Source organism: Bos mutus, chromosome 22, assembly GCF_027580195.1.
Source record: "Bos mutus isolate GX-2022 chromosome 22, NWIPB_WYAK_1.1, whole genome shotgun sequence".
NCBI classification, from domain to species: domain Eukaryota; kingdom Metazoa; phylum Chordata; class Mammalia; order Artiodactyla; family Bovidae; genus Bos; species Bos mutus.
Window position 1 is genome coordinate 39,522,070 of NC_091638.1, and position 27,980 is coordinate 39,550,049.

The 27,980-nt window shown below is 41.3% G+C and overlaps 1 protein-coding gene across 5 annotated transcripts in view; it reads right to left on the reverse strand.

Moving 5' to 3' along the window:
• PTPRG (protein tyrosine phosphatase receptor type G) overlaps positions 1–27,980 on the reverse strand; it is a 775,417-nt gene that overhangs the window by 218,912 nt on the left and 528,525 nt on the right. For all 5 annotated transcript variants that reach the window (XM_070359914.1, XM_070359913.1, XM_070359912.1 and 2 more), the window contains one exon: positions 20,682–20,777. In XM_070359914.1, the coding sequence (XP_070216015.1) occupies positions 20,682–20,777 (96 nt within the window). The remainder of the gene's footprint in view (positions 1–20,681; positions 20,778–27,980) is intronic.

Sequence of the window (27,980 nt, forward strand, 5' to 3'; positions counted from 1 at the left end):
GCAGTGAAGTTCCACGGGTAGCCAATTAAAACCATGTGCTTTGGGGGCACGTAGTGGAAAACACATAGCTCTCCAGCCTTAGCATCTTCCAAATGTTAAGAGAGCTGCTGGCAGCAGTGACTCCAACATATAGGTTTCCCCAATAAAGTCTTTTCCTGAAAGTTCTCATCGCCTGATGTTCTGAGTGCTATCACCACAGAGCCCACCTCGAGGGCTGAGCAGAAACACTTTGAGGAACTGGCCCCACCCCAGGTCCACACTCCTGGGAAGAAAAAGCAGGGAGGTGGGGTTTCCAGGATGGTAGGAGCAGATCCAACTGAGGTTGGCCAGACAGGAAAAGCCTCCAGAGCAGGAAGACTAGGTCTGATCCCACCGTTTTCTATTAATATTTGTGTGACTCAGGGCAAGTTACAAACTGTCTGTTTCTTAGTCTCATTTGTCATTCAGGGATGCAAGTTCTTACCGCACAAGTCTGAGCATCAAAGAAGATAACGGGTATGGATTGGCCAGACAAACATATGACTTTCCTCCCAAATATGATCAGTAACAGACAGTAAGCTGGAGGATGAAGAGACAAAATGCACCCTAGCTCTTTTCTCGTCTCCATTTCCTCTGGGCTCGCCAGAAGTGGGGATCTGTCCCAACGTGGATGTGTCCAGAAGGGCCTGGGGAGCAGCTCTCTCTATTCCTTGGAACTCTGCTTCTAGTTCCCCTCTATAAGTCCCTGTCTAAGTTAGGGAAAGAAGCCAAAGTCTTAGTCACTCAGTCATGTCCAACTCTGAGATCTTTTAAGACTGTAGCCCGCTAGGCTCCTCTGTTCATGGAATACTCCAGGCAAGAATACTAGAGTGGGTTTCCATTTCCTTCTCTGTGGGATCGTTCTGACCTAGGGATTGAATCCGGATCTCCCACATTGCAGGTGGATTCCTTGCTGTCTGAATTACCAGGGAAGCCCACCCAAGTCAGGGAAGCCCCCCTAAATACAACTGTTTGAAGAAAAGCAAGCTCAGCTGTTTTTCCTACACTGTCTTCCCATTTCACACAGCCACACCCCAGCCAGAGGGGAAGGCTGGGCTTCTGGTCTCCAGCTTTGAGCAGCCAGCCCAAGACAGCAGTCCCAGGACCTTGCGCCTGGGTTAATGCATCAGCTTGGCCTTGCTCTGCCTCCTCATCCTCTCCAGGTGGGGAGAAGCTTGTAGCTCATCTGAGCCTCCGTTGCAGTCTCCTTCTATCCACCTCGTCGCTAACAACTCTTACTCCTGCATTTCTTCTGGCACAAACTAGGAGGCAGGAGAGACGATGAGGCTCCTCTACACCTAGGAGATTATTGCCATCCTGGGTAATAGGATAAGGTGGAGTCACCCACAGACAACGACACTTCCTGAAATTGTTCATTGTAAACTAAGAACACAATGCAAGCGGGACTGGTGCCACCCTGGGATGTGAGAGAGGGAGGGTCATTGGGGTGTCATCAGCAGAGAACACGCTCTGTTAAGGAGACTGTCGAGTAAGGCCCCAGTGAATCATTAGCTGCCTAAGCAGGAATGCGGGGGCTGGGGGGAGGTAAGAGGGGGTGAGGATAATTCAGGAGACCCAAGGGAGTCCCAGGGATTTCCCCACTGGCTCACCGGTAAAGAATTCGCGAGCACTGCAGAAGCTGCTGGAGATGAGGGTTCGATCCCTGAGTTAGGAAGATCCCCTGGAGGAGGGCATGGCAATCCACTCCAGTATTTTTGCCTAGAGAATCCCGTGGAAAGAGGAGCCTGGCGGGCTACAGTCTATAGGGTTGCAAAGAGTCAGACGTGACTTAAGAGACTGAGCATGCATGCGAGGGAGTCCTGAGAGCCAGTCACTAGCTCACTGCATCTAAGAATCACACACGAGCAAGGGCAGGGGCGAGGGTAGGGAGAAAGACTGCTGCTCAGACCACCACCCAGACCAAGGACATCTAAATCCTGGGAGGGGGCCCCAAATATCAGGAGATTCACAGCTCTTCCAGTGATTCCACTGTGCAGTCAATGCGGAGGACACGCTTCTTTGCTCTTGCCAGTCCCTGAGCTTGGAGAGGAAGAGGAAGAACAAACCACAGATAAGGAGTCAGGACCCCAGCGCAGGGGACAACGCCTTTCCTCTCTCACACAATGTGGGTTCTTTACTCTTCCTTCCACATGACCGCAGCTCTCTGTGACGGCTTTTTGTTACTGCATAAAGGATGATACCTGCTACTGCCTAGATTACAACAGAAGCTCACATTTACTGAGAGCCTACTCTGCACCACACACATGTTCATTCCATCTGTTTTCACAAACACAGTCCTCACGGCAATCCTGAAACGTAGGTCTCTTTTCATCTGTTCCATTGTCCAGATGAGAAAACTGAGATGAAGTTTACAAGTACTGATGGGCTGAACTAGGATTGAATCAAGCCAGCGAGATCCAGAGTCTCTCTGCTTCATCAAGCAGACTCTCTTAAGTAGTGACTTCTGCTTGCATTCAGGACCTCTGAGGGCTTCCCAGGTGGCACTGATGGTAAAGAATCCGCCTGCCAATGCAGGAGACCCAAGAGATGTGGGTTCGATCCCTGGGTGGGGAAGATCCCCTGGAGAAGGGCATGGCAACCCACTCCAGCATTCTTGCCTGAGAACCCCATGGACAGAGGAGCCTGGCAGCCACAGTCCATGGTATTAGAAAGACTCAGACCAACTGAGTGACTGCACACAGCATGATACGTCTGTGGTAAGCAGTGAGACTGTAACAGCAAACAGAGAAAGGTTCTTGTCTTAAAGTGTGTGTGTGCGTGTGTGTGTGCATGCACACATCCATGTGTGTATGCATGGAGTCACATCCTTGATAACATGACAGGGTCCATAGTCTATTCAATTCTCTGGACACCATGCTGCCCACAGTACATGGGACACCATGTGGACTCTGCAGCTTTGCAAAAGGAATAAACAAAGAAGGCAATGGAACAGCCACAGGAGAGGAGAGAGGGACATGTGTATGGGCTGATCATATCCCCTTGGACAAGGAGGAACAGAGAGTGAGAGCCGCAAAACACAGATGACAAGCACCTCCCACTCACAACCCAATGAATGGCGCACAGTGACCATGGGGACGGATGAAACAGATTGCCAGCACAATCATTCTCATGCCATAGCATTAAGAAGCCTCCAGCAATCACATCATTATTGCTGGCAGTGTCCCTAACCAGGCAGACAATAATAAAGGATCTCCAAAGACAGGATACATTTCCAGCACAAATAAGGCCACATAAAGGATACCTGGTTTACAACTTTGACACTGGAGTGAAATTCACGACTAGGAATTCAGCAGTCAGGTGGGGGCAGAGCTGATGGGGTCCTCTGACTTCCGAAGAGCACCCCCCACTCACCATGTGCAGGCATCTGGGCCCATACCAATGTGTTCCTTGTTTCTCCCCCAGCTGACTGGCTGCTCCAATTAAATTAATATTTATTTCACCATCCCAGGTGTTAGGAGTAATTACTTTAGCTCGTCTTTAAAGGAGTAAGAGAGATGTGTAGATGCTCCTTGAAGAAATTTGAATCTGGTTACCTCCTCCTGAATTACAGCACCAATGACAACACTTAGACTTCAGAACCTTGTCTCACACTCAAGGTAATCAGAGAGCTCAAGCACCCTCCACCAAACACAAGGAGCCTGGGAAGATGCATATAGTTGATGTGCCCAAAGCAGTATGATTATTTTTTTTTTTTCTTATTTTTTTTTTTTTAATTTTATTTTTTAAAAAAAAATCACATGCTCCCCATCCTGAACCCTCCTCCCTCCCAACCTCCCCATACCATCCCCCTGGGCCTTCCCAGCGCACCAGCCCCAAGCATCCAGCATCGTGCACTGAACCTGGACTGGCATCTCGTTTCATACATGACATTTCACATGTTTCAATGACATTCTCCCAAATCTTCCCACCCTCTCCCACAGAGTCCATAAGACTGTTCTATATATCAGTGTCTCTTTTGCTGTCTCGTACACAGGGTTATCGTTACCATCTTTCTAAATTCCATATACATGCGTTAGTATACTGTATTTATGTTTTTCCTTCTGGCTTACTTCACTCTGTATAATAGTCTCAGTTTCATCCACCTCATTAGAACTGATTCAAATGTATTCTTTTTAATGGCTGAGTAATACTCCATTGTGTATATGTACCACAGCTTTCTTATCCATTCATCTGCTGATGGACATCTAGGTTGCTTCCATGTCCTGGCTATTATAAACAGTGCTGCGATGAACATTGGGGTACACGTGTCTCTTTCCCTTCTGGTTTCCTCAGTGTGTATGCCCAGCAGTGGGATTGCTGGATCATAAGGCAGTTCTATTTCCAGTTTTTTAAGGAATCTCCACACTGTTCTCCATAGTGGCTGTACTAATTTGCATTCCCACCAACAGTGTAAGAGGGTTCCCTTTTCTCCACACCCTCTCCAGCATTTATTATTTGTAGACTTTTGGATCGCAGCCATTCTGACTGGTGTGAAATGGTACCTCATAGTGGTTTTGATTTGCATTTCTCTGATAAAGAGTGATGTTGAGCATCTTTTCAAGTGTTTGTTAGCCATCTGTATGTCTTCTTTGGAGAAATGTCTATTTAGATCTTTGGCCCATTTTTTGATTGGGTCATTTATTTTTCTGGAGTTGAGCTGTAGGAGTTGCTTGTATATTTTTGAGATTAGTTGTTTGTCGGTTGCTTCATTTGCTATTATTTTCTCCCATTCTGAAGGCTGTCTTTTCACCTTGCTAATAGTTTCCTTTGATGTGCAGAAGCTTTTAAGTTTAATTAGGTCCCATTTGTTTATTTTTGCTTTTATTTCCAATATTCTGGGAGGTGGGTCATAGAGGATGATTATTTTAATGTATCTATTCTGGGCCAGGCTTCAGGGTACAGGGAAGCAATCATTCAGAGTATTCCCTTTTAGAAATGATACAAATGAACTCACTTTATAAAATGGAAACAGACTAGAGAATGAACAAATCTATGGTTGCTGGGGAGCAGTGAGGGAAGGATGAGGGGAAGAGATAGTTAGGGAGTTTGGCACAGATTTGTACACCCTGCTATATTTTAAATGGTTAACCAGAAAGGACCTACGGTATAGCACAGGGTACTCTGCTAAATGTTATCTGGCAGCTTGGATTGGAGGGGGCTTGAGGGGAGAATGGATACATGTATGTGCATGGCTGAGTCCCTCCACTCTTCACCTGAAACTACCCCAACATGTTAATTGGCCACACCCTAATAGAAAATTAAAAAAAATTTTTTTTTTAAAAGAACAAAGTATTTCATTTTATTTTAGCATCTGGACTCCAGTTGTTACTCGTTATCAATATCATGTAAATGATTACTTATTACAGTCACTGAAATACTACAAATTTTACAGACTGGTTCAAATTCTGTTCCATGGCACTTTCCCAGACATGATTTTATTTGAAGCTCATGACAAATCAACAGGATAGCAGTATCTCCATTTTATGGACAAAGAAACTGAGGCAGCGAGAGAAGGAATAGCTTTGTCCAAATGAGTAGGCCAGTGAGGGACAAATCTAAATTTTAGGATAGAACTATCATTCCAAAATGCCAACCCTCACCAGAAATTTTTTCCTAACATTGATTTCACAATCAAAGGAAATCTAAGCATCGGAGAAATGTTCTGGAATCAGAAGCTCCTTCTCAGAGGACTGGCAGGAGCATTACAAGAGATAATGCATGTACAATGCTTGGCAGAACAATCTCTTGACCACGATCCACAACCGCCACCTGCTGGGTTTATTTTTTGTTTGTTTATATTCATAGCGAATTGGAAATTGTAATTCTTTTTTAGAAGTCTTGGAATTTTACCCGTCCGAAGTACTTTAGTGGGATGAGGACATCTTTCACCTGTACAACATAAAACAGAGAGGAACCAAAGCTTTAGGTTGACTGCCGTTTAAAGAAAAAAAAAAAAAAAAGGAGGGTAGCCAGGTTGCTGAGTTCAGATGTGGCCCTAGACATTTGTTTCCTGTCCTGAACGATCTAGTAATCGTGTGTTAGTTAGCTGCTTGCATTTCTGAGACATCTGGCACTAAACCTGATAATCAGTAGTCAAAAAAAAAAAAAAAAAAGAACTGGTGCCTGGCAGCCACCATTGGAGAGGTGCCTAAAAATAGAAATAATTCATTGAAACCTTATCAGAATGGTGCTCAAGGACGCCAAGCTGCTTGGGAAAACCCTGCAGAAAGTCAAGTAAGACCTCACAAATACAGATAAAAAAGACTCAGGAATGGAATTATCTAAGAGTCTAAATCATTTTAGAAATTGTTGCTGTTCAGTCACTAAGCCGTGTCTGACCCTTTGCCATCCCATGAACTGTAACATACTAGGCCACTTTGTCCTCCAGTATCTCCCAGAGTTTGCTCCAATATATGTCCATTGAGTCGGTAATGCTAACCATCTTATCCTCTGCTGCCCCCTTCTTCTTTTGCCTTCAGTCTTTCCCACCATCAAGGTCTTTTCCAATGACTTGGCTCTCTGCATAAGGTGGCCAAAGCACTGGAGCTTCTACTTCAGCATCGGTCCTTCCAGTGTATATTCAGGGTTGATTTCTTTTTAGGATTGACTGGTTTGATCTCCTTGCAGCCCAAGGAACTCTCAAGAGCGTTCTCCAGCACTACAATTAGAAAGCCTCAATTCTTTGGTGCTCAGCTTCTTTATCAGCCTTCTTTATGGTTCAAGCCCCTTTATGGGGTCCAGGAAGAGGTCTCTAGAGACAGAGGTTTTTATTTCATTATATGTGGCTCACACCGATGTGATTTTAGGAGTGCTCCTCACCAAATCCATTTATATGATATCTAAGAGTTCTCTGTTAGAACCAAAAGATTGGTATCAAATGAATCCTACATAAAATTGGTCGATAATATTCAGCTGATACACACAGATTAAGCAGCTCCTCTCACTGCAATGCAATCTATAATACTTATGTGTCTAATTAATGCTTTCTTAAGTAAGTTCCAGCTTACCTCAACTTCGGACAAACCCAGATGCCAAATAAGTGAGATCTAAATTAATTAACTCAATGATTTTATATGCAGCAACCTAGGAATTTGCATGAACAGAAAAATCACATAACTTAATACATATTCAGAGAACTCAAAGGACTGAGAAAAATAGAATCTGCTATATAAACGTGTTCAGGCAAGTCAATGTATAGGTATGTTTAGGACTCCCACAAAACCCAAAGCAGGCGAACTCAATGCTAACATCTTTCTCAAAAGACAGCTAGGCAGTCCTAATAAAGAAACAATGGGAACGTTACCCAGCCATTAAAAAAAAAAAAATTGAAATAATGCCATCTGCAGCAATATGGATGGACCTAGAGACTGTCATACTAAGTGAGAAAGTCAGACAAATATCATGTGATATTCATTATATGTGGAATCTAAGAAAACAAGAATACAAATGAAGTGATCTACAAAACAGAAATAAGTTACAAATGTAGAAGACAAAATCACAGTTACCTGTGGATAAGGGGGACACTGGGATTGACCCATACACACTACCGTATATAAAATAGATAACTAGTAAGAACCTACTGTACAGCAGAGGGAACTGTACTCAATGCTCTGTAATGGCCTATGAGGGAAGAGAATCTGAAAAACAGTGGATGTATGTGTATGTAAAACTGATTCCCTTTGCTGCACAGCAGAAATTAACATTGTAAATCAACTCTACTTCAATAAAAAAATAATAGACACCCCAAATACTGTGTGTTTTACTGTATCACATTTGGGTGCTTACTCGTTGCAAGTGAAAGATAGGAGGGTTAAAGTATTATGGAAGTTCTCCAAATAGTCTCTGTTTCTCTCACAAACCACAGGACTGCATTCCTGAAAAATATCACAGTTGGCCAGATGGTATTACCAAGACCAAGATGACAGAGGAAGAAGTGGATACTAGAGAAATGAGGAAAAGTCTCATATAAATCAGAGAAGGCAATGGCACCCCACTCCAGTACTCTTGCCTGGAAAATCCCATGGATGGAGGAGCCTGGTAGGCTGCAGTCCATGGGGTCGCGATGAGATGGACACGACTGAGCGACTTCACTTTCACTTTTCACTTTCATGCATTGGAGAAGGAAATGGCAACCCACTCCAGTGTTCTTGCCTGGAGAATCCCAGGGATGCGGGAGCCTAGTGGGCTGCCATCTATGGGGTCGCACAGAGTTGGACACAACTGAAGTGATTTAGCAGCGGCGGCAGCAGCTGCTCATATAAATAAAACTAAGTTTCTTCTTCATTTGTTACCACCTCATGGAAAAATAGTTGAATGGATTTCTACCAACTAAGAAGAGCTGTGCAAAACAGTCTGTCTTTACATCGAATCCCTATGGTGTACCAGACAAGTGCTTTGGAGTATGGGTCAAGGTATGCTCAAGTAAGGCAGTTACTGGAACCTCCCTGGTGGTCCAGTGACTAAGACTCCACTTTCCTGATTCAGGGCAGCCCGGGTGCAATCCCTAGTCAAGGAACTAGATCCCACATGCTGCAACTAAAGATCCCATATACTGCAAGTAAGACCCAGTGCAGCCAAATAAATACTAAAAAAAAAAAAGATAGGGCTCCTCTGGTGCTCCAGTGATTAAGAACCTGCCTTGCGATGCAGAGGACACCGGTTTGATCCCCAGTCCTGGAAGATCCCGCATGCCGGGGGTAACTAGACCCACGCAGCACTACTGAGCCCACATACTACAACGACTGAAGTCCTCACACCTAAAGCCCATGCTTCACAACAAGACAAGCCAGCACACCTCAACCAGAGAGTGGCCCCTGCTCTCCGCAACTAGAGAAAGCCCGAGCAGCAATGAAGATTCAGCACATTCCATGAACAAAAAATCTTAACAGAAGACAGGTAAGTCTCATCCGGAACACAGAGAGAAACAAAAGCTCTGGGCTTCAGATAAGCACACTTGTATCATATATATTAAAATGCTACAGACAAAGAAAACAAACAGTGGGTTTCATGTAAACCCGGAACTCAGAACTGCAAGCTTCTCATTTGGGCAACTCAATGCAGCAGCACCACAGGTGAGTAACAATTGGATTCATCCAGCTCAAGACGGTTCCTCACTCCTCTGGGACAATGCCGAGATGGCCAAAGAGAGAAGCCGTAACAGACCTCTGAAATAAAACCAGCATTAATAGCTTTAAAATCCTGCCCTAGGAAAGCACAGGGACCGTGGGAACAAGAGCATCCTGTGATTCATGGAGACACGGTCTCCTACAGCCTACACCAAGGGAGCTTCCTTGATCTCTGTTTTTCAAACCAGTCCCACTGAAGTCTAGTTCAAAGGCATTTGCACATGCTCTTAACCTTTGTTTACTTTTCTAGGTCTAAGTGAATGTACTATTAAATCGGTGCTTGTTTCACAAATCATTGCGGTGCCTGGGAACACATTTCCCCTGGGTTCTTTCATTTCTAGGGGCTGAGGTGAGGTTGGAATACCTAGAGGCAGGGTTGATTTAAATTGCTCTACAGTGTTGTGTTGGGTTTTGCCCACCAACAACACAAATCAGTCATAATTACACATATAGCCCCTTCCTTGTGAGCTTCCCCCCCTTCCCCACATCCCACCCCTTGAGGTCACCACAGAGCACCAGGCTGGGCTCCCTATATTATACAGTGACTTCCCACTATACATTTTACACATGGTAGTGTACATATGTTGATGCTATTTTCTCCGTTCATCCCACTCTTTCCTTCCCCCACTGTGTCTGCAAGTCCGTTCTCTATACCTGTGTTTTCATTCCTTCCCTGCAAACAGGCATCTAAGTCTTTAAGTCTTATCTTAGAATCCAGTCAACGAAACCCTGGTTGACCAGAGTCCTAGGGGACTTCTCAGGCATGGGATGATTTAGTTATTCTTACAGCCATCAGCTAGCAGAATAACCCAAGCAGCCCGGATCAGTTCAGTTCAGTTCAGTTGCTCAGTCACGTCCAACTCTTTGCGACCCCATGAATTGCAGCATGCCAGGCCTCCCTGTCCATCACCAACTCCCGGAGTTCACTCAGACTCACGTCCATTGAGTCAGTGATGCCATCCAGCCATCTTATCCTCTGTCGTCCCCTTCTCTTCTTGCCCCCAATCCCTCCCAGCATCAGAGTTTTTTCCAATGAGTCAACTCTTTGCATGAGGTGGCCAAAGTACTGGAGTTTCAGCAGCCCGGATAGCCCACATCTACTGAGATCGAAACCCTCTGGTGTCCTCACGCAAAGCTGGGTTTCTCAATGTGAGCGCTGACATTTGGGCCAGACCAAACTGTGTTGTGAAGGGCTCTCTTGTGCACTGCAGAATTCTGAGCAGCATCCCTGGCTTCCATCCACTAGATACCAGCAGCACCGCTACCTCAATGTGACACACTGAAGTGTAGCCAGACATGGCTTCAGGTCCTCTGAGGGGAAAATCCCCTGCACCCCTCCCTCAAGAACCACTGCCATTAAAAAAGTTAATAAATGACTGTTCAAATCTTAACCCTGTTCACTCACAGTATCCTTATCTAACCATACCATTCATTCAATTCCCTTTATAGCCTTTTCATAAAAGGGAAAAGGCAGAAGAAAAAAAGCTGTCATCAAATCTATAAAATAATTACAGGCACAGAGTCTAAGGGAATTTAGAATGAGATCAAAGGTTTTAATTGTAGGCAAAAAGAGTAAGGACAAAATTTTAAGTTAGGAGAAAAATAACTTTTGGGTACCAGAAAAATTAAGAGAGGCTCAGAAGCACATATACATATATAATAACTGGTACCAATGATATACACTTCTTTCTCTACCTTCTCCAACACAATAGCCAAATTTTCTGATTCAGTTTTACACAAAGAGCACAGACCCTGGAGATACCCTACTGCTGTTGAAATACTGGCTCCAACATTTATTGGCTGATACAATGTTGAGTAATTTATACTGAAAAAAGTTCCATGCCTCACCTTGTGCATCAGTAAAATGGATACAATAACACCTTGAGGGGAGTCTCAGTAAAGATTACATGCATTAAGTCTGTGATAAACACTAACTTTTATTAGAAGTGCTTGCATTCTGTTTAGAAGCATCTTTTCAACTAGTTTACCTAGAGGAAAGAGAAGGAAAAGAAGAGAGTTGTCACTCACCTCTAACCTTGGGATGCAAGATGCTTTGTGTGTAGAGTTGTCCCAAGAGATTTAATTATTAATAGTTAAGGTATGTACATCTACTTCAGGGAAATCGGAGCTTAAGAAAAATCAGACAACTGGATTCACAGTAACAAAACTAGAATTCTTAGCTTAGTAGATTTCAAAGAGCTATGGGATCATGGCCAACCACTTCGCTCTCAGACAGCCAATCTCTCTTCTGTCATTACAATGGGATCACTATAGAGTTCCCAGTATTTCATCTGAGACTATGACAATCAGATTCGGTGACTGGCCAAAACATCTAAATTCTAAAGTAAACGGTAGAATCTAAACCATCATTTAGTGATGTACAAAGGCAAAGAATTTGGTAACTGTCCTTGAAGTGCAATGATTTAATTAAAGAAGATTTTCACATGGTCTTTTTCAAAGTTTCTTAATTATGTAATGCTTCGCCAATTGTAGTCCTCCATAATGTCCACTAAGAGGAAATTTGAATTACAGGCCATTTGCAGACAGGAGATGTACTGAAAACACCTCATAGGGCATAAATGCAATGTTGTACATCCACACATCTATTCCACGATTGCACCTGAGCATTAAAGACAACTCTGCCCTCACTTAATGGTAGGTCTTGTGAAATCAATTAGCTGTTAAAAGTTTAATTGGAACATATGTATTTTAATTCTTGCTGTGTATAAAAAAAAAAAAATTCTCTTAATTAGCCCAAAACATTCCGAAATTACACTTCTAGGTAATGTAGTGAAAGAACTGAACTTATAACTGGATAAAACCAAGGATGTGGAAAATGTGAGGAGGATGATATTCAAACAGCAGCAACTGGAAAGGGATAAATTAAGAATAATATTAGTTTACTTCAATTATTCCCAAAAGCAGTCTAAGGAAGAAGTTGTAAAAATCCATCACGAGTCCCTGACACAAATTCACTCAGTCTCTGACTCAAAAATAGTTCTTGGATTTTTTTTTTTGCTGGGTGTTTGGTAGTGGGTTTAATATTTTTTTCCTTCCTTTCCTTCTCACTCCTTTCTTTTCTCCTTCTTTCTCTCTGCTCCCTTCCTTCTCCCTTCATTCTATGGGGTAGAGGCATTCATTTCACCTTGCCCACAGGTCCAGTCGTAGTTAAGGAAAAAAAAAAAAAAAAAAAAATTATCTATAGCCATGATAGAAAATGTGCTGTTCATTAAAAAAGAAAAACCATTTCTCAGGATGGTTAAAAAAAAAAAAATTAACCGAAAAGGTGACTTCAGGTCACCATAAATAAAAAAGGGTGGTTTATACTGGTGTTGTGCTTTGTGGAAAAATAGGAGGAAAATGAAAAATGGAGGAAACTCCAGTTCTAAAACTCACAAATAGGAAATCCATACTCTTATAATTAAATATTTATCATTCTGAAATTATACATATAAAGACATAATTCTTGTACTCTTTTCTCGATACTTTATCTACTTAATTTGATCTGTCTTCCCCTACCTCCCAATGAAAAAATGATGCTATTAGTAAAGCAACAATTCAAAGGCCACCTCTTTTCAAAGCTTACAGTTACCTAACTACTTTGAGGGCAAGCTACCTTCTGAGGATGCATTCGCCATGCTAATGAAGAATGGCAGGAAGAAGGTGCTTAACATACCGCAGAATGAGTAAAATGAGTCAACACAAGCAGAGATACAGCAAGAGCAAGAAAAAAGACATACATACAGATGAACAGAAATACAAAGAAACTAACCCTAGGAAGGAAATGCACAAGAAAAAGAGTCATGGTAGAATGAAGAAGAGCCAACAATCCAAAAAAGCCTCTCTCCCCACCCATCATCTACTGAGATAAAATCATTTCGGTGGGAAACTTAATTTTTTTTTCCCCCAAATGGCCATGACACTGCCTGTGGGGTCTTAGCTCCCCGACCCAGGGATAGAACACCCACCCACCCACCTACTATGGAAGTAGAGTCCTAACCACTGAACTGCCAGGGAATTTCCTGTGGGAAACTTTATAAGAACAATTTCAGACATAGATACACCCAGATATTCTTGGCACTAACACACTCCTTTAAGGCCTCTGAATGCACTGTACCTTTTAAGAAGTTTCAAGCCCTGATGCTTTTCCCAACTACAGGCATAAGCAGACATAGAGTTGAGAGCAATGTTAGACCCAAAGGAGTCCCAGATTAGAACTGCCTCCTCAGTGGATCCGCAGTCTGAGAATCCTCATGGTCAGTGTCCTTCACCATTTCAAAAGCCTTACCCTTCTGTAAAACCATCACCTTTTTCAGCTGAAGCTTACGCAGTTACCTAGGCACGTGCTTTTCCAAAACCCAAATCATCAGTCTTGTGGTGGGATCCTAAAAGGCTTCCTGTAAGTTAGTCCTATCCACTACAAATATCCTGAGCAACAAGTGAGGTCAAGACACTGATGTGAGGGCTAGAGAAAGGTGGATGGTGGGACAGGAAGCAGAGGAACAAGACATGGACCTCCACCTCCAAGACTGTAGTCCAGTAATCTCAGGTCTTACCCTCCCTCATGGGCTTCACAGGTAACTCATAGTAAAGAATCCACTTGCCAAGAAGGAGATGCAGGTTTGATCCCTGAGAAGCAAAGATTCCCTGGAGAAGGAAAAGGCAACCCACTCCAATATTCTTGCCCAGAAAATTCCATGGACAGAGGAGCCTGGTGGGCTACAGTCCATGGGGTCGCAAAAAGAGTCGGACACAACTTAGTGACCAAACAACACTCCCTAATGCCTGTTTCTAATCACTTCTTCGCTACCAGGCTATCGAGTGCGCCTTTCCAGTCAAGACTTGGGACAGCCTGCATATGTTTGCACTGAATTCACCTAAGTACTTGCACCACCAAGTCACAATGGGAGTCACCCACAAGAGACGCACTTGATGAGTGAGCAGAGGCTCCCAGTCCTCCATGAATTCGCAGTACAAAGTCAGAAGAAACCGACTGACATCAGAGCGAGACTGTGAGATGGAGTGGAAAGAGAAGTGGTGGGTTAGAGGAAGGACAAATCACAGCTCCTTTGGTGGGGGGAGACCCAGGGAAGTGGAGAAAAAGCCTTCCTTGCCAGCCCTGGATGAGTCATCAAGAACTCCTCCTGCCTTCTCCACGTCTATAAATAATCCCAGGTGCTGCCATTTCATTTAATTACTAAGCCTCTCCAGATGGAGAAAAATAATTAAGCAGTCTGCACCACTGAGTGATATAAAGAATGGGTTAGCAACTCTGGAAACATTGGAGTTTTGAAGTTTGCTTTCAACTGTGAAGGAAGGACAGAGTGCTGCTGCTGCTGCTAAGTCACTTCAGTCATGTCCGACTCTGTGTGACCCCATAGACGGCAGCCCAACAGGCTCTCCCGTCCCTGGGATTCTCCAGGCAAGAACACTGGAGTGGGTTGCCATTTCCTTCTCCAATGCATGCAAGTGAAAAGTGAAAGTGAAGTCGCTCAGTCGTGTCTGACTGTTAGCCACCCCAGGGACTGCAGCCCACCAGGCTCCTCCGTCCATGGGATTTTCCAGGCAAGAGTACTGGAGTGGGGTGCCATTGCCTTCTCCTAGGACAGAGAGAGGAAGGCCCAAATGTATGAGCAACAGACCTTAGCAAAAATCCAATGACAGCAGTCAGTTTGTGGATAGAAATTGGAATAAGAAGAAAAAAAAAAAAAAAAACTTGTGCAAAGGGGCCCAATGCTCCCAGAAGAAGGAGCTAGCATTAAATGAAAAAAGCTTTAATGGAGTTGCTGAAGACAGGTTGTCAAAAAGAAGTACTATAAGACAACCTATAAATACATCAACTTATTTCTTAAATGTATAAGAAACATGCTATTGATTGGGCCCCTGGATGCAGACATGATAAAAATTTTCTTTGTGTCTGATGCAAAGATTCAGAAGTGATTATACCCAACAAGGTCTAAAAAAGAAGCTGAAAAGAAAACCACCTGAGAAAAGTTTCTAAATATAGATGCTTTTAAAGAATCATGCATTTATAATTCTGAAGTTCAATAGACTCAGGAAATATAAATAAAATTTCTGGCATTTAAATAACAATGGCAACTGGGTAGCAATACAAATGAGATTTCTTCGCCATCACATATTCAAAGATAATCATCATGTCCTTCCTCAAAAGGAAAAAAAAAAAAAAACCACAAAAATCAAACCTATAAAATCAAAATTTTACAAGCTTGGGAATCCCAAACTTCTATAAGCAACAGATTGAAAGTCATTAAGATGGTTGCATGGTTCAAAGGCATTTTGATGCTCATGGGGATATTGGAGGAAACAGTTCAAAGGGAAATAATGAAGAAACAGATTGCAAGAAAGAAAAATCAAACCAGAACCCAATTTCAAGGGCGATGATAGAAGATTCTTGATTTAAAAAAAATACAGGTCGAGTTAAACATAATGTCACTCTGAGAACTGAGTAGTCTCTGCTCTATACAGAGAGTCCCTAACTTATAATTTTGATTTGATGATACTCTGAAAGTGATACACATAATTTCGAATTTTGCTCTTTTCCCAGGCTATTGAGATGGTAAGATAAACTGTCATCTGATGACAGGCAAGGCAGTCAGCCACAGTTTCCTGTCAGTCACATGATCACAGGGTAGATAACCAATACATATACAACCTTTCTGTATCAGATGACCCTTCCTTTTTCCCTTTCACTATTCAGTAAATCCCACGAGACAATGAAAACTTCATGCTGTGCTATACTTTTTGTTAACAATAACAGGCTTTGTGTTAGATAAACAGGTTCAACCATTGGCTAATGTAAGTATTCTAAGCACGTTTCAGGTAGGCTGGGCCAAGCTAGGATGGTTTGACGTTCAGTAAGTTAGGTGTATTAAATGCATTTTCCACTTGCTACGTTTTAAATTTACAATGTTTACCAGGACGAAACCTCAACTTGTCAAGGAAGATTTGTAACTTCACATCAAAATTAATTAAACCTTTTTGAGTTATTTTCGAAACAAAGTATCATCAACAAATCGCCTGATCAGTCCACTGTCATTTCAACCGTCCTATAAACACAGGCTTTCATCCTTGTTCTTTAAAGAGAGAACCCAATCAGTGTGTTACCCAAATAATGAGAATACATTAAAGGAGCATTTTGATGACTTTTGGCTTTTTACATTTCTACAGGACTTCAAAACAGGCTGATAGAGAAGATTCTATTTTACCAAACAGAAAATACGTATTTTTTGTACTAATAAATTAGCTAAACAACCATCTATTTATTCTCTTAGTGATTTAACAAGTATCTTCATGCCTCACCTATTTCTTATTTTACCCTATTTTATTTAAAAAATTCTTTAAAATCAAACTTGAGCCTTCCTTTCTCCTTTATCTTCCAGAGGGCCACTAGCCCAAAGGTGTGTGAACTGGAAAAAGGGTCTTCTTTCTCCAGATGCATTTAGTAACATGTGTTGGAAAACTGTAACATTCCACTCAGCAGTAGGTATCTATGAAATGAGTGCGCCTTTTAGTACTGCGTGGGCACAAAAGCATAAAACCTTGTGGGGCTGCCACGATTTGCTCTGCTCTGTACCTGGAAGCGATCCTTCCTTTACTGGTGTTCAACAAAGCACTCGCAGGAAATCTGCCTCACTGCATTTCAACATTGAGACTGACCTTCAATTCTGTCCGCAACCAAAGGATGTCAGGCACTATTCAAAGTTACTGGGGTCATGAAATCAGGGTCATGCTGACAGTGAAGTCATGGAAACTGCTTAGAGAATGGGTTATTACCATGGAAATTCACACCCCCTCCAAAGGAGACAGTCACTACTCAGATCTCAAGTGTTACATCATCATCAGGAAATCTGATGTGAAATACTCCATGTTTAACTGAAGAAAATAATTGTAAGCACGATGGAGCATCCATCATTATTCCCATGAGCTACAGCAGGACCACCTGCACTCAGCCAATATGTTCCCTGGTCGACCATGTGTCTGCCCGGTGTGTGTGTGCTTTGGTGTTTTGGAAATGTAAGAACCTCATCATACCTAACCACAGCAAAGGCCGTAAGAGAGCCCAAACTCCTTGGAGTAACAGGCAGAGGGTCAGGGGGAAAGAAAGAAACACAGATAATGAAAAATTGTAATTGTTGGGAAAATTATTCTAGTGTGTGGAGTGAGCTGGAATCAAAGCCACAGCATCTACACAGAACTTAGCCTTGCTTAGATACGCACTTGTAGGTCATTCATATCCTGTGATTCTCAACAATGAATCTGTGCATTTATGGGCACCAGAGCAGAGTACAGCCAATTTATGAGTAGGAGACCTTCTCCTCTCACCTCTTTCAAGCCATTATCACATGGGACTATGACCCACTTCTCGTGGGCAGGAGGTGACTACACTTATCACATCTATTTAACGTAGTAAGTGATACCATACATGTCATCGAATCATTCCTGAGAGAATGATAAATACTTCTTTAAGACCAAAATGGAAGGTACTAGGTTAGAATTTGGAAATGTACATCAAGATTTCCTTACCTGGGGGAGAAATACCAAAGTCCCAAATCAAGCATTCTTATTAGAAAGATTCAAAACACAAAGATCTCAAAATATAGGTTCTAAAAAGATTGCCAAATTAAAATAGCAATAATATCATCTTCTTTCCGCTGCAATGACATACTGTGAACTCAGATGTATAAACGTACATGTGGACTTACAAGGAAAACAAAGAAAGCAGCTCCAAGCAGCTGCTATCTAAAAAAAAAAACTATTCTATTTTTTATTATCTGTCCTCTATTTTGTATCTACAGGATAGCAAGCCAAAACTTAGAGGACTAACCAGATGAAATACACATTGTATTTCTTTGTGAATAAGCACTTTTGTCCTGGAAATACTTTAAAAATCCAAAGTCTAGATTTCACATTGAGGTCTTTTGCTGGTTTTACACCAATGTGCCTCTCCTGCGCATACTCTAATTGGTCTTATATTTAAGAAGACTTTCTAGAGCTGGAAAAATAGAGGCCTTTTGGGTAGAGCATGTTGTGAAATAGACTTTCTAGTACTCATAAATAACATTTTAAAATTTTATTTTCCTATTAAAAAAGGTGCCCTATAAAGTATTAATAGAACCAGGTTGGATGAGGCATGGGTGGGCATGACAGAAAAGGAGGAAAGGGTAGGTATGAAGGCAGGGCTGCAGGAGTAGAGATCTAGCGATATGAAAAACAGTGTGCTAAAAGGAGAGTGATAAAAAGTAAGGGATAACTACGTAAGTGCAAGGGATTCTCAGGTGGCACAGTGACACAGAATCTGCCTGCCAATGCAAGAGATGCAAGAGACACAGGTTTGACCCCTGGGTCAGGAAGATCCCGGAGGAGGAAATGGCAACCCACTCCAGTTTTCTAGCCTGGAAAATTCCATGGACAGAGAAGTCTGATGGGCTACCATTCAAGGGGCTGCAAAGAGTTGAACATGACTGAGAGCACGCTCACACATACACACAGTCTGAGAAGTTCAAGTAGCCTCAGTAATACCAACCACAAATCTATCACAGGTTAGATGCAGAAGGGGTTATGACAACCCACCTGAATTCCTAGCAGGGCTGTGCCCAGAATAGACTTCTGTTTATGCAGAGAAGACACACACACACCATGGGGTCTCCATCTCATAGAAACGGAAGTGGCTGGATATGGGTACATATTTTGTTTGGCATTCACCAAATGTCTACTATGTGCCAAAACCCACACCAGGGGCTTCATTTAACGACTACAGTCTCGATGATGCAGAAGTTGCCATCCTCATTTCACAGATCACAATGCTGTGGTTGAAAAGTTTAGAAATTCCCTAGTGGTCCAGGTGTAGGCCTCAGCGCTTTCAATGCCTAAGGCATAGGTTTGATCCCTGGTCAGAGAACTAAGATGCTGTAAGCCACGCGGTGTGGTCAAAAAATAAAATAAAAACAAAAAGTGTAAACAACTACATCACCATCATGCAGTTAAGTGGAAAAGATGAGATTCAAACGCACGTTATTTTTGACTCCACCGAATAAGCTTTAAAAACACTACGCTCTACTGTGATTCATGAAAATAATCAGGGGAAGAAATGCCTGGGAAAACAGTAGGAACAATGAGGAGATTATCATAATACACAGTGTAAACAAAATATTTCAAAATATTTCGGTATCACCCACAATGAGAAACACATTTCATATAATCACCCAATTGTTTGCATGTCTGTGTATGAGCAATGAAAAAACAAGTTCAAAGAAATTATTTACCCTTACTATGTGTGGTACACTTGAATACTTTCTGTTCTGTATTATTCTATTTATTTTAAAAATGCTGGTCAAGACTCACTGAAATGATTTCATGGCACACTACTAGGTCAGAAACCTTAGTATGAAAATTAGTGTCATAACCAATGCTGTAGAATGCCACTTTTATTGTTTCTGAAGTTTGGATAGGAGATTAGGCTTTTCAATTTTTCAAAAATCACATCCCCTTCGAGCCTTTATCCAAGAAAAGACAGGGAGAGGGGTATTAAGAGAGAGAGACAAACAGTAAAGAGAATTGTCCATTCTGTGTCACTCACTAAAAAGGGCAGTGAAATTAACACACTCCACACAAGAGTGGCTCCATCTCAATACAAAGAAGCTTGCCTCAAAAGGCGGAGGTTAAAGACACATACTGAAGGAGGTTCTGATGTCTCTAATGTTCCTTTGAGTTGTCAGAAAGACATAATTTCCCCATGATGACTCACTGGTAAAAGGAACGCTTGTAAGTGGTCTTTAGGCAAATTGCAAGACTGAAAGACAAGCCATACACCTCCTACTCAGATTACCTTCCCACACAAAAAAAGCACCAGGTCTCCTCTAGGCTGCTTGGTTAAGACACCCACTGATCAACACTAAGAAGCCTGGACAGTATTATCTACGGAAGGATGCAATGTTTCACTTCTAGACATGGAACCAACACATGAGCCAGGAAAACTCCTTAATACAAATACAACAAAAAGGAGAGAGTCTGGGAGATCATAAACATACTAACTTGGAAACAGTCTCAATAAAAATTTTAGTTACCATGGGGATTTCTGGAGGGGAACGAGGGGGGAGAAATGAAGTCTCTTTAGAGAAATGACTGATGCGATTTATTAATCTACTTGCAAGTAATGTCAAATTTTAAAGTTGCTCCAAAGAAAACTACCTTTTTTTAAACATCAGCCTCTTAATATGCTGAAGGAACCTGTTCAAAACGCTTCAGGAGTGAAGTAACTTAGATGATAAATGTGTTCTTCAATCTGTGCACCAGTCAAGTAGCAGTAAAATCAGAATAATTCATGCAAAATTTTTCATTATGTTTCTAAACATACTTATTTACATTTTAAATCACACATTAGACAATATGAAATATCTTTCATTTAGACAGGTGTGAACTAGAAAACAGATGCATTCATTAAACATGGAACAATTCGGTGAATTAAAAAAAAATACTCAAAGAACTCTGGTCGAAGTACTCGAGCCATTGTTAACTTACTTGAAAAAATACAGCCATAGCTCCGATTATTCTGTTTTCAGAAATGGCGGTTTGAAAGCTGTCAAAATCATCTGGATTGTAAAAGAAAATCTGCATCTGTAAAAAGAACAATAAAAAACATATTAGGAGAATATACCAGGAAAACCTAGCAGAAGTGGAGAGAATAGTACAGTGTACTCAGATTCCCCAACATAATAAGATTTTGACCAATGTATTCATCTATCCATATTTCTCTTTGCTAAAGTATTTGACAGCAAACCCTAGACATTTTATCATTCTACCCCTACTTCAGTAGATATCAATAAAACACATGTCTTTTCACATAACTATGATGACTTTAGGTCGCACACAAAAATAACACCCAACATCTTATTACCTAATACTCATGCCATGATGAACGGTCCCTACTAAGAAGCCAGATTTTAATGGAGTTAAAACATGTAAGGTAGAAAACCAAGGCTGTGAGATTCAGTCCACATGTTAAAATTTTAAAGGCTTAAATGGACATGTCTTTATAGACAAGTATCATTTTAATGGTAAGAATTTGATGGGGGCTCTCAGCTTTAAGAAATAGCCAATATGGGCTATTTCAGTCAATCCACAAAAATTTAATGGTAATGATGATAATAATACTCTTGATTTTACAGTTTGCAAAATCCATCCCATTCCTGATCTCACTTAATCCATCTAACAATCCCTGTGAAGGCTGGGCAGAAATGACTACACTCAGTTACACATGAAGAAAGCACTTCATAAACTTGATGCTCACTTGGTCAAGTCAAAAACATTGATGAGGGCAAAATCCAGGGACTCTCATCCCAACCTTGAATACCTTCTCTGACGTTTGGCAAGGGCTTCTCATCCTTTAAGGTAAATCAACTTAAAATCATTATACAATTTGAATGCCTGAACATTCCTTGATATCTAATACAATTCAGAGAACAAAAACAGATCACAGAGTATTCTTGAGAGACTACATATGAGATACGAATAAAAGATCTGGGCCCCTAATTCCAGCTTCCTCATTTACTTGCATGTGAGATCTCAGGCAAGTAAGCTAATTTCTAAGCATTATTCCTTATGTACAGAATCACATTCTTACCCTTGGTAAGATGAATGTGGGGCTTAAACATGTCAGTGTAGGACAGTGCGTGCACGATGCCTGGACCTTATAGGTCCACAAAGCACCACCACCATCACATTAACACCCAGCAGGCATCTTCAGATTTCTAACAGCAGTATAATTCCACTGAATCTTCTTGAATCACTCCTCCTCCTTACAGAAAATCAAAACTCCTGCTATCATTGGTTCTCGTCTATGACCTTTATTTTTCCACTTTTCCAAATGACATGATGCTGTTTTCTGAACAACCACACCCCAGATGGAATATGGAGACTTGATGTTAAAGGATAACTACCCAGTGAGAAAAGTGAAGTCAGACAGACTATCTGAAATACAGGTCAAACGTGAAGAGTCCTGCTGACCGAATTCACCCACACGTACAAACAAGCTGACTTTTTTTCCCTGAAGGGTGTGATCAGGGAGCCCAAATCAGGACACTTTCTAGGAAAAGTCAGACACCCAAGTGGACTGGAGGATGGAAGATTCTTTTGGAGATTATTCTTTCTTATGCAGAATTGTTCTCCTTAGATTGTGAATTTCCATTGACGCTAGCACCACCCACTTACAAATGTGTTACCTTTATGTCTGGACAGCTACAGATATCATGAATTTACTCTGAGAAAAATGCATTCAATGAGGTGCAGATTAAAATAGTTGAATATGGGGTGAAAATTGCTCTGGTGACAATGAGACTAACCCAAGAAAGAAACTCTGCACAAGTATATTCAGAAAATTACACTTCACTTTTCCTTTTAAAACCCAGACCCTCAGATGAAGTAAGTTCACACAAGGTTTTATTATTCTTCAGTCCAGGAGCAGGGGCGGCATTGTTTAATGCATCACCTGAATAGTGTGTGATACAAAATACTTTCAAACCTCTTCAAGGGCATTTTCATTTACAACTGGGTGAGGATTCATTTTTAGAAAATGTCTTTGAATCATGGCTCCACCCATCAGGATAATAAAATGTCTCATAAAGAGAACAGCAGCCATAGGTCTGAAATATCAATTTCCCTTGCCATCGGTATCTTTCTCAAGTTGTAGTCTACTGAATTTTGTTAACTTTTAAAGATATCTTAAATGTGAAAGTAAGTAGATGGAGTTTTGCTGAGGGATTGGACTTTAAATTATTTTGTGTTACCACTGACGAGACAAATCCAGGCATAGTCTGGAAACTTATTTTACAAAAACATTTTGGGAACGGTCATGGTAGCTACTGAGCATTTTGAGTAGCCCATCCATTTTCTACATCTGTTTTGCAAGTGCCATGTTCGGAGCATTCCTTCAGCCTTCGCCAAAGTGTGTTCTTTCTAATCATGTGAACTAAAGTGATACTGACTGCGTAGAAATCCTCCTTCTGAAGAAACGTGGTGAACAGAAGCTGAAGAAAAGATCTGAGAAACTGGGCAATAAAGAAATCTATTAAGTGTTCCCTATATCCTTTGCCTGGACCACCAATTATTTATATTTTACCTTATTTGCATGTTTCCTCTCTCCCCACAAACATTTCCCTTGAATCATTTTATAATAAGTGGGAGAAAATATGCCCGTTTACCAATACACACTTAAGTGTACTGTTTCTAAGAATAAGACTATTCTTTTATACATCCACAGTAAAGTTATTAAAATTAGCCAAGTTTTACTTTGATATAATACTGTTAATCATATTCACAGTCCATTTTCAACTTTTGGCAAGTGCCCAAATAAAGTCCATTATAGATCACTATTTGTATCTTGGTCCCAGAATCTAATAGAGGACCAAACTTTGCATTCAGTTGCCACGTCTCTTTATAATGACCCCTCCGACCCCCAACTTCCATTTGGGACAGTTACTTAGCCTTTTTCTTTTTTTGGTAGTTTGAAGGGTGCAGGCCAGTTATTAAGTAGAAATGGGGTCAGTTTCATGGTTTCTCATGATTAGATTCAAGCTGAGTCATATGTAAATGTACCACAATAAAGCATAAGGTAGTAAATGGTTCAGGGCCATGTGAGGATATATTAAATGAATATAGAATAATACAGGGAACGGACCGGGTCAGGGGGAGATTTTGCTGAAGTTGGACTTCCTATTTTCTAATGTTGTAGCTGTTTGTTTAAATCAGCTCTCATATCCCTGCTGTAATGGCAGCAAGAGGAAATGATTCCAATGCAAGAGTGGGAGACTGAACAGAACTTTCCTTGGTGATTCAGAAAGCTCTACATCTTAATTTCCTCTCAGAACACATATTTCTCCAATGTGCACCCCTCCCACATACATGAACCAAGAAAAATTCATGATGAATTAAGGAAATGGCATGCAGACAGCCCAGAGGACAAGCAATATACTGGCAGATTCATCAGACACTTCCAGGATACTGCTGTTCATCTTTAACAGAACAGAAGAACACACAGGAGAAGCTACAGGAAAAGAACAAATGAGACATAAAGACGATGAGATAAAGATGGTGATGAAAAGGGCAACAGCAAGATTAAAAGTCACCGAGGAGGCAGCACATAACAGGACTAAAGAGGTGAAATGTACTTTTCTGATCGTGTTTGGGGCTACCATGTAGTCAACCAGTTGAGAACACAGTAGTGGACAAAAAAGTCACCCAAGGATAAAAATGTGTAGTAAAGACAAAGAAAAAATCCAAACACAGTTAATGATCTGCTGGTTCTACTTGTTGGATGATTTGCAAATGATGATGTCACAAAGTTTAGGATAACAAGTTCTTACTCTAACTTTAGTTTTAGATTATGCTGTACCTTAACGACTGAACAGCCAGATCACACACATTCAACGATTCCTTCATTCTGCCACTGCCATCAGACAGGAAGACTGATGAGGGCAGGAAGGCCACCTACTTAGTTAAAGACTTTGTCTTGAACAGTGCTGTTCTTATAAATACCATTAACTCATTCGTGGAATGAATAAAATGAGTGGGGGCTCTGGATGACTGGAAGCAAGGCCAGTCGAATGATAAAGTCGCAATCATTACACTGAGGTTCTTGTTATTTCCAGGAATAAATTATACACTGAGATGAGTAGCAAAGAGAGATAGGATATTAAGAGAATGAATGGACTTAAAACTGCTGGAGAAAATGTTCAAGAAGGTGCAAATATAACCCAAAATCATTATGAAATGACTACGTGGAACCAGGAATGGTTCTGCTAAACACCGGCAACATTCCTTTCTCTTTAATCTGCAAGGCATTTCAAACTGTTCTCTACCCAAGCAACTCTAGCCTGAAATTTTAATGATCCAACAAAAGAAAATCTAGTCACCTAAAGTGTGGAGAAAAATTATAAATACCCACATACCCACCACGGATACTATATAAGTAATACTCTGAATTCAGAACTATAATATAGGTGTTTTCTTTTGTATCAATCAACAGTCTTTACTCCCAGTTACTTTTTTTTAAAGCATCATGATTATATTTTTATCCCCCGTGAGGGTTAATTTAATGTGTCGACTTTGCCCTGGCTATGCTGCCCACTTGTTTTGTCCGACAGTATTTCACGTGTTGCTGTGAAGGTATTGTTTTAAATGTGATTACTATTTATATCACTAGACTCTCCATGGGAGCCACATCCAATCATTTGAAACCTGGAGGAAGAGGTAGGAATTCTGCCTCCAGAATGCAACAGAGAAATTCTGACTGAGTTTCCAGCCTTCAGTCCTCAGCCTGCAACATCAACTCTTCAACACAACTCTTCATCAAGGCTGAAATTTCCAGCCTGCTCTGCGTATTTCATACTTGCCCAACTCCGCAACTGAGGCACAAGCACTTGCTTAAAATCTCAGTCTGCCTCTCTCATACTGGTCTTATTTCTCTGGCGAACTCTCACTAATACAACCCTAACTGTCACTACTAGTCTTAAGCAAAATGTATCCGGATATATCTATATGTCTCTGTGCTTCCCCTTATAAAACTGTTCTGTAACTTCATTCCTTTCTGAGTTTCTTTGAGCTCTGAGCTTTATCCTCTTCATTCGTCTCTTTCTGATAAGGTTCTCCCCTGGAGAATGCGGGCCTTATTACAACCCAGCTCAAACTCTTGCGACCCACAGAAAAACATCCATGAAACTGACAGACAGCACAACTGGGTGATGTAAAGTGAAGACCGACGGACACGGGCCACAGAAGCAGACCTGATTTGTATACAGAAGACGCCTGAGGCCTCTAAGGCTCAGTGTTCCCTTCTGTCAAACAGAGGTAATACTCACCTCATGGGACAGCTGTAATAAAGAAACACTACTCGCCTGCTTGGGAAAAGTAAGAAGAAACTCCATAGCCCTCAGTTTTTATTACTACGTGTCTTTATTACTTTCTTTAGACCAGGAGAGAGATGCAAATTCAGGTGAAAATAAATTGTTTCCACGGACCAGCCAACAATCCCAATGAGTCATGCCACAAGGCAAAGAAACCTGTGTGTGGGCTTCACACAGCCTTCATTTGAAGAATATTTTTGGAAGAAACTTGACCCAAAGAATAGATGGCATTCAACATCTTTACAGGCAAGGCAGCATTTAAATAAACATTCTGAAGCATTTGCTTTATAAAATATCATTAACCATGGAGTGCATCAATCCTTAATTATTTCCCCTTTTCTCCCCTGCCCTGTAATATGGAATTATCTTCAACTATAAACAGCAGGAATCCAAATTTTTGGAAAAGAATCCCATGTGTACTGTAGCGCCATGACTCCTATACAATTGGGTATCAAGGAATCCCTTTCAAAAGTCTCTTGTGTGTAACTTGTTTATGCCATTGTCTCTTTATTAGTTTTTTTTTTTTTTTTTTAATTTCTGCATCTGATGAGTCAAATAGACATTTAACTTTTTCAGCTGTTTCCTGGTAGGGAAAAGTTCAGGCTCTTGCTTCCATCAGCGAAGGATTTACTATGGTGATTCGTGGGCTATTTCTTAAAAGTTCAGCGTTAAGTTTGGACACAAATGAGGTAGGTTAAGCATATGGCTACAGTTGGTCCCTTATCATGGACTCCAGAAAGTTGTAGATCTCCCATTTTAAAGCTGTGTGACCCAGATGAAGTTAGTCACCTTCTCTGAGTCTTAGCAGCTTAGCAGGAAACTGAGGATCAGAAACAAGTCATTGGGCTACATTGAGGATTAAATAAAATAAGTAAAGTGCTTCCTACAATAGCTGACATATAATAGGCCCCCTAATGAATTATTTGCTTTTAAAAATTACTTAATGGGGGGAAAAAGGAAAGGAAAAAACCCCAATACATTAGTGCACGGGTTGTTTTCAATAACCCCAAATTGGGCATCACCCAGATGCCAGTCAATAATGGACTACCTAATAGAACACACGACACTGGGACGTGAGAGTATGAACGCACCTCACAAACGCAAACCATGCTCAGACAAATAAACCCGATTTTTTTTTCCTTTTACGAGAAAGGATATACTCTGTGATCCTGCTACAATGAAGTACAAAATCAGGAAAAACTCTTGCAGTTACAAGCCAACACCTGGTGGGTGGTAACTGTAAGAGGGGTCCTGGGGAGAAGCTGGTGAGAAGGTGCTTTTTCTTGATCTGGGGCCTGGTTCCAAGAGCGTGAAAATTCATTCAGCTGCACACTGATCATCTGTGAATTTCTCTCTATATATAAATATTTCAACAATAAAGAAATACAATTAGGGACCTCCCTGGGGGTTCCAGTGGCTATGACTTCACCTTCCAATGCAGGGGGTACAGGATTGATCCCTGGTTGGGAAGCTAAGATCCCACAAACCTTGCAGCCAAAAAAACAAAACATAAAACAGAAGTAATACTGTAATGAATCCAATAAAGATTTCAAAAAAAGTGGTCCACATTAAAGAAAGAAAAATAAAATTAGTGAAATAGCTGTAATTTTCCAACTGGGATAAACAAAATATAGTCTTCTCCTATAATAAAGGAGCAGGGTGACATTGTTTCCCTGTTCTGTACCCATTCCATACAACAGAGGCTGATCCCAACTGGGGGGTATGGCCACAGAGAACTGATTTGCTTCAAAGAGCAAATTAGGGTAGATGACAGGAGGTGTATGCAGAATCACACCTGCCTAGGACCAAATAACAGTGACATGGGCCCAGCTCTGCTTCTTTCCACCCTTCCGCTTGAGGCAGACGCTGCAAAATGAAGCCAAGAGGCAGCAGCAGAGGGCTGCTTAAACGTATCGTATCC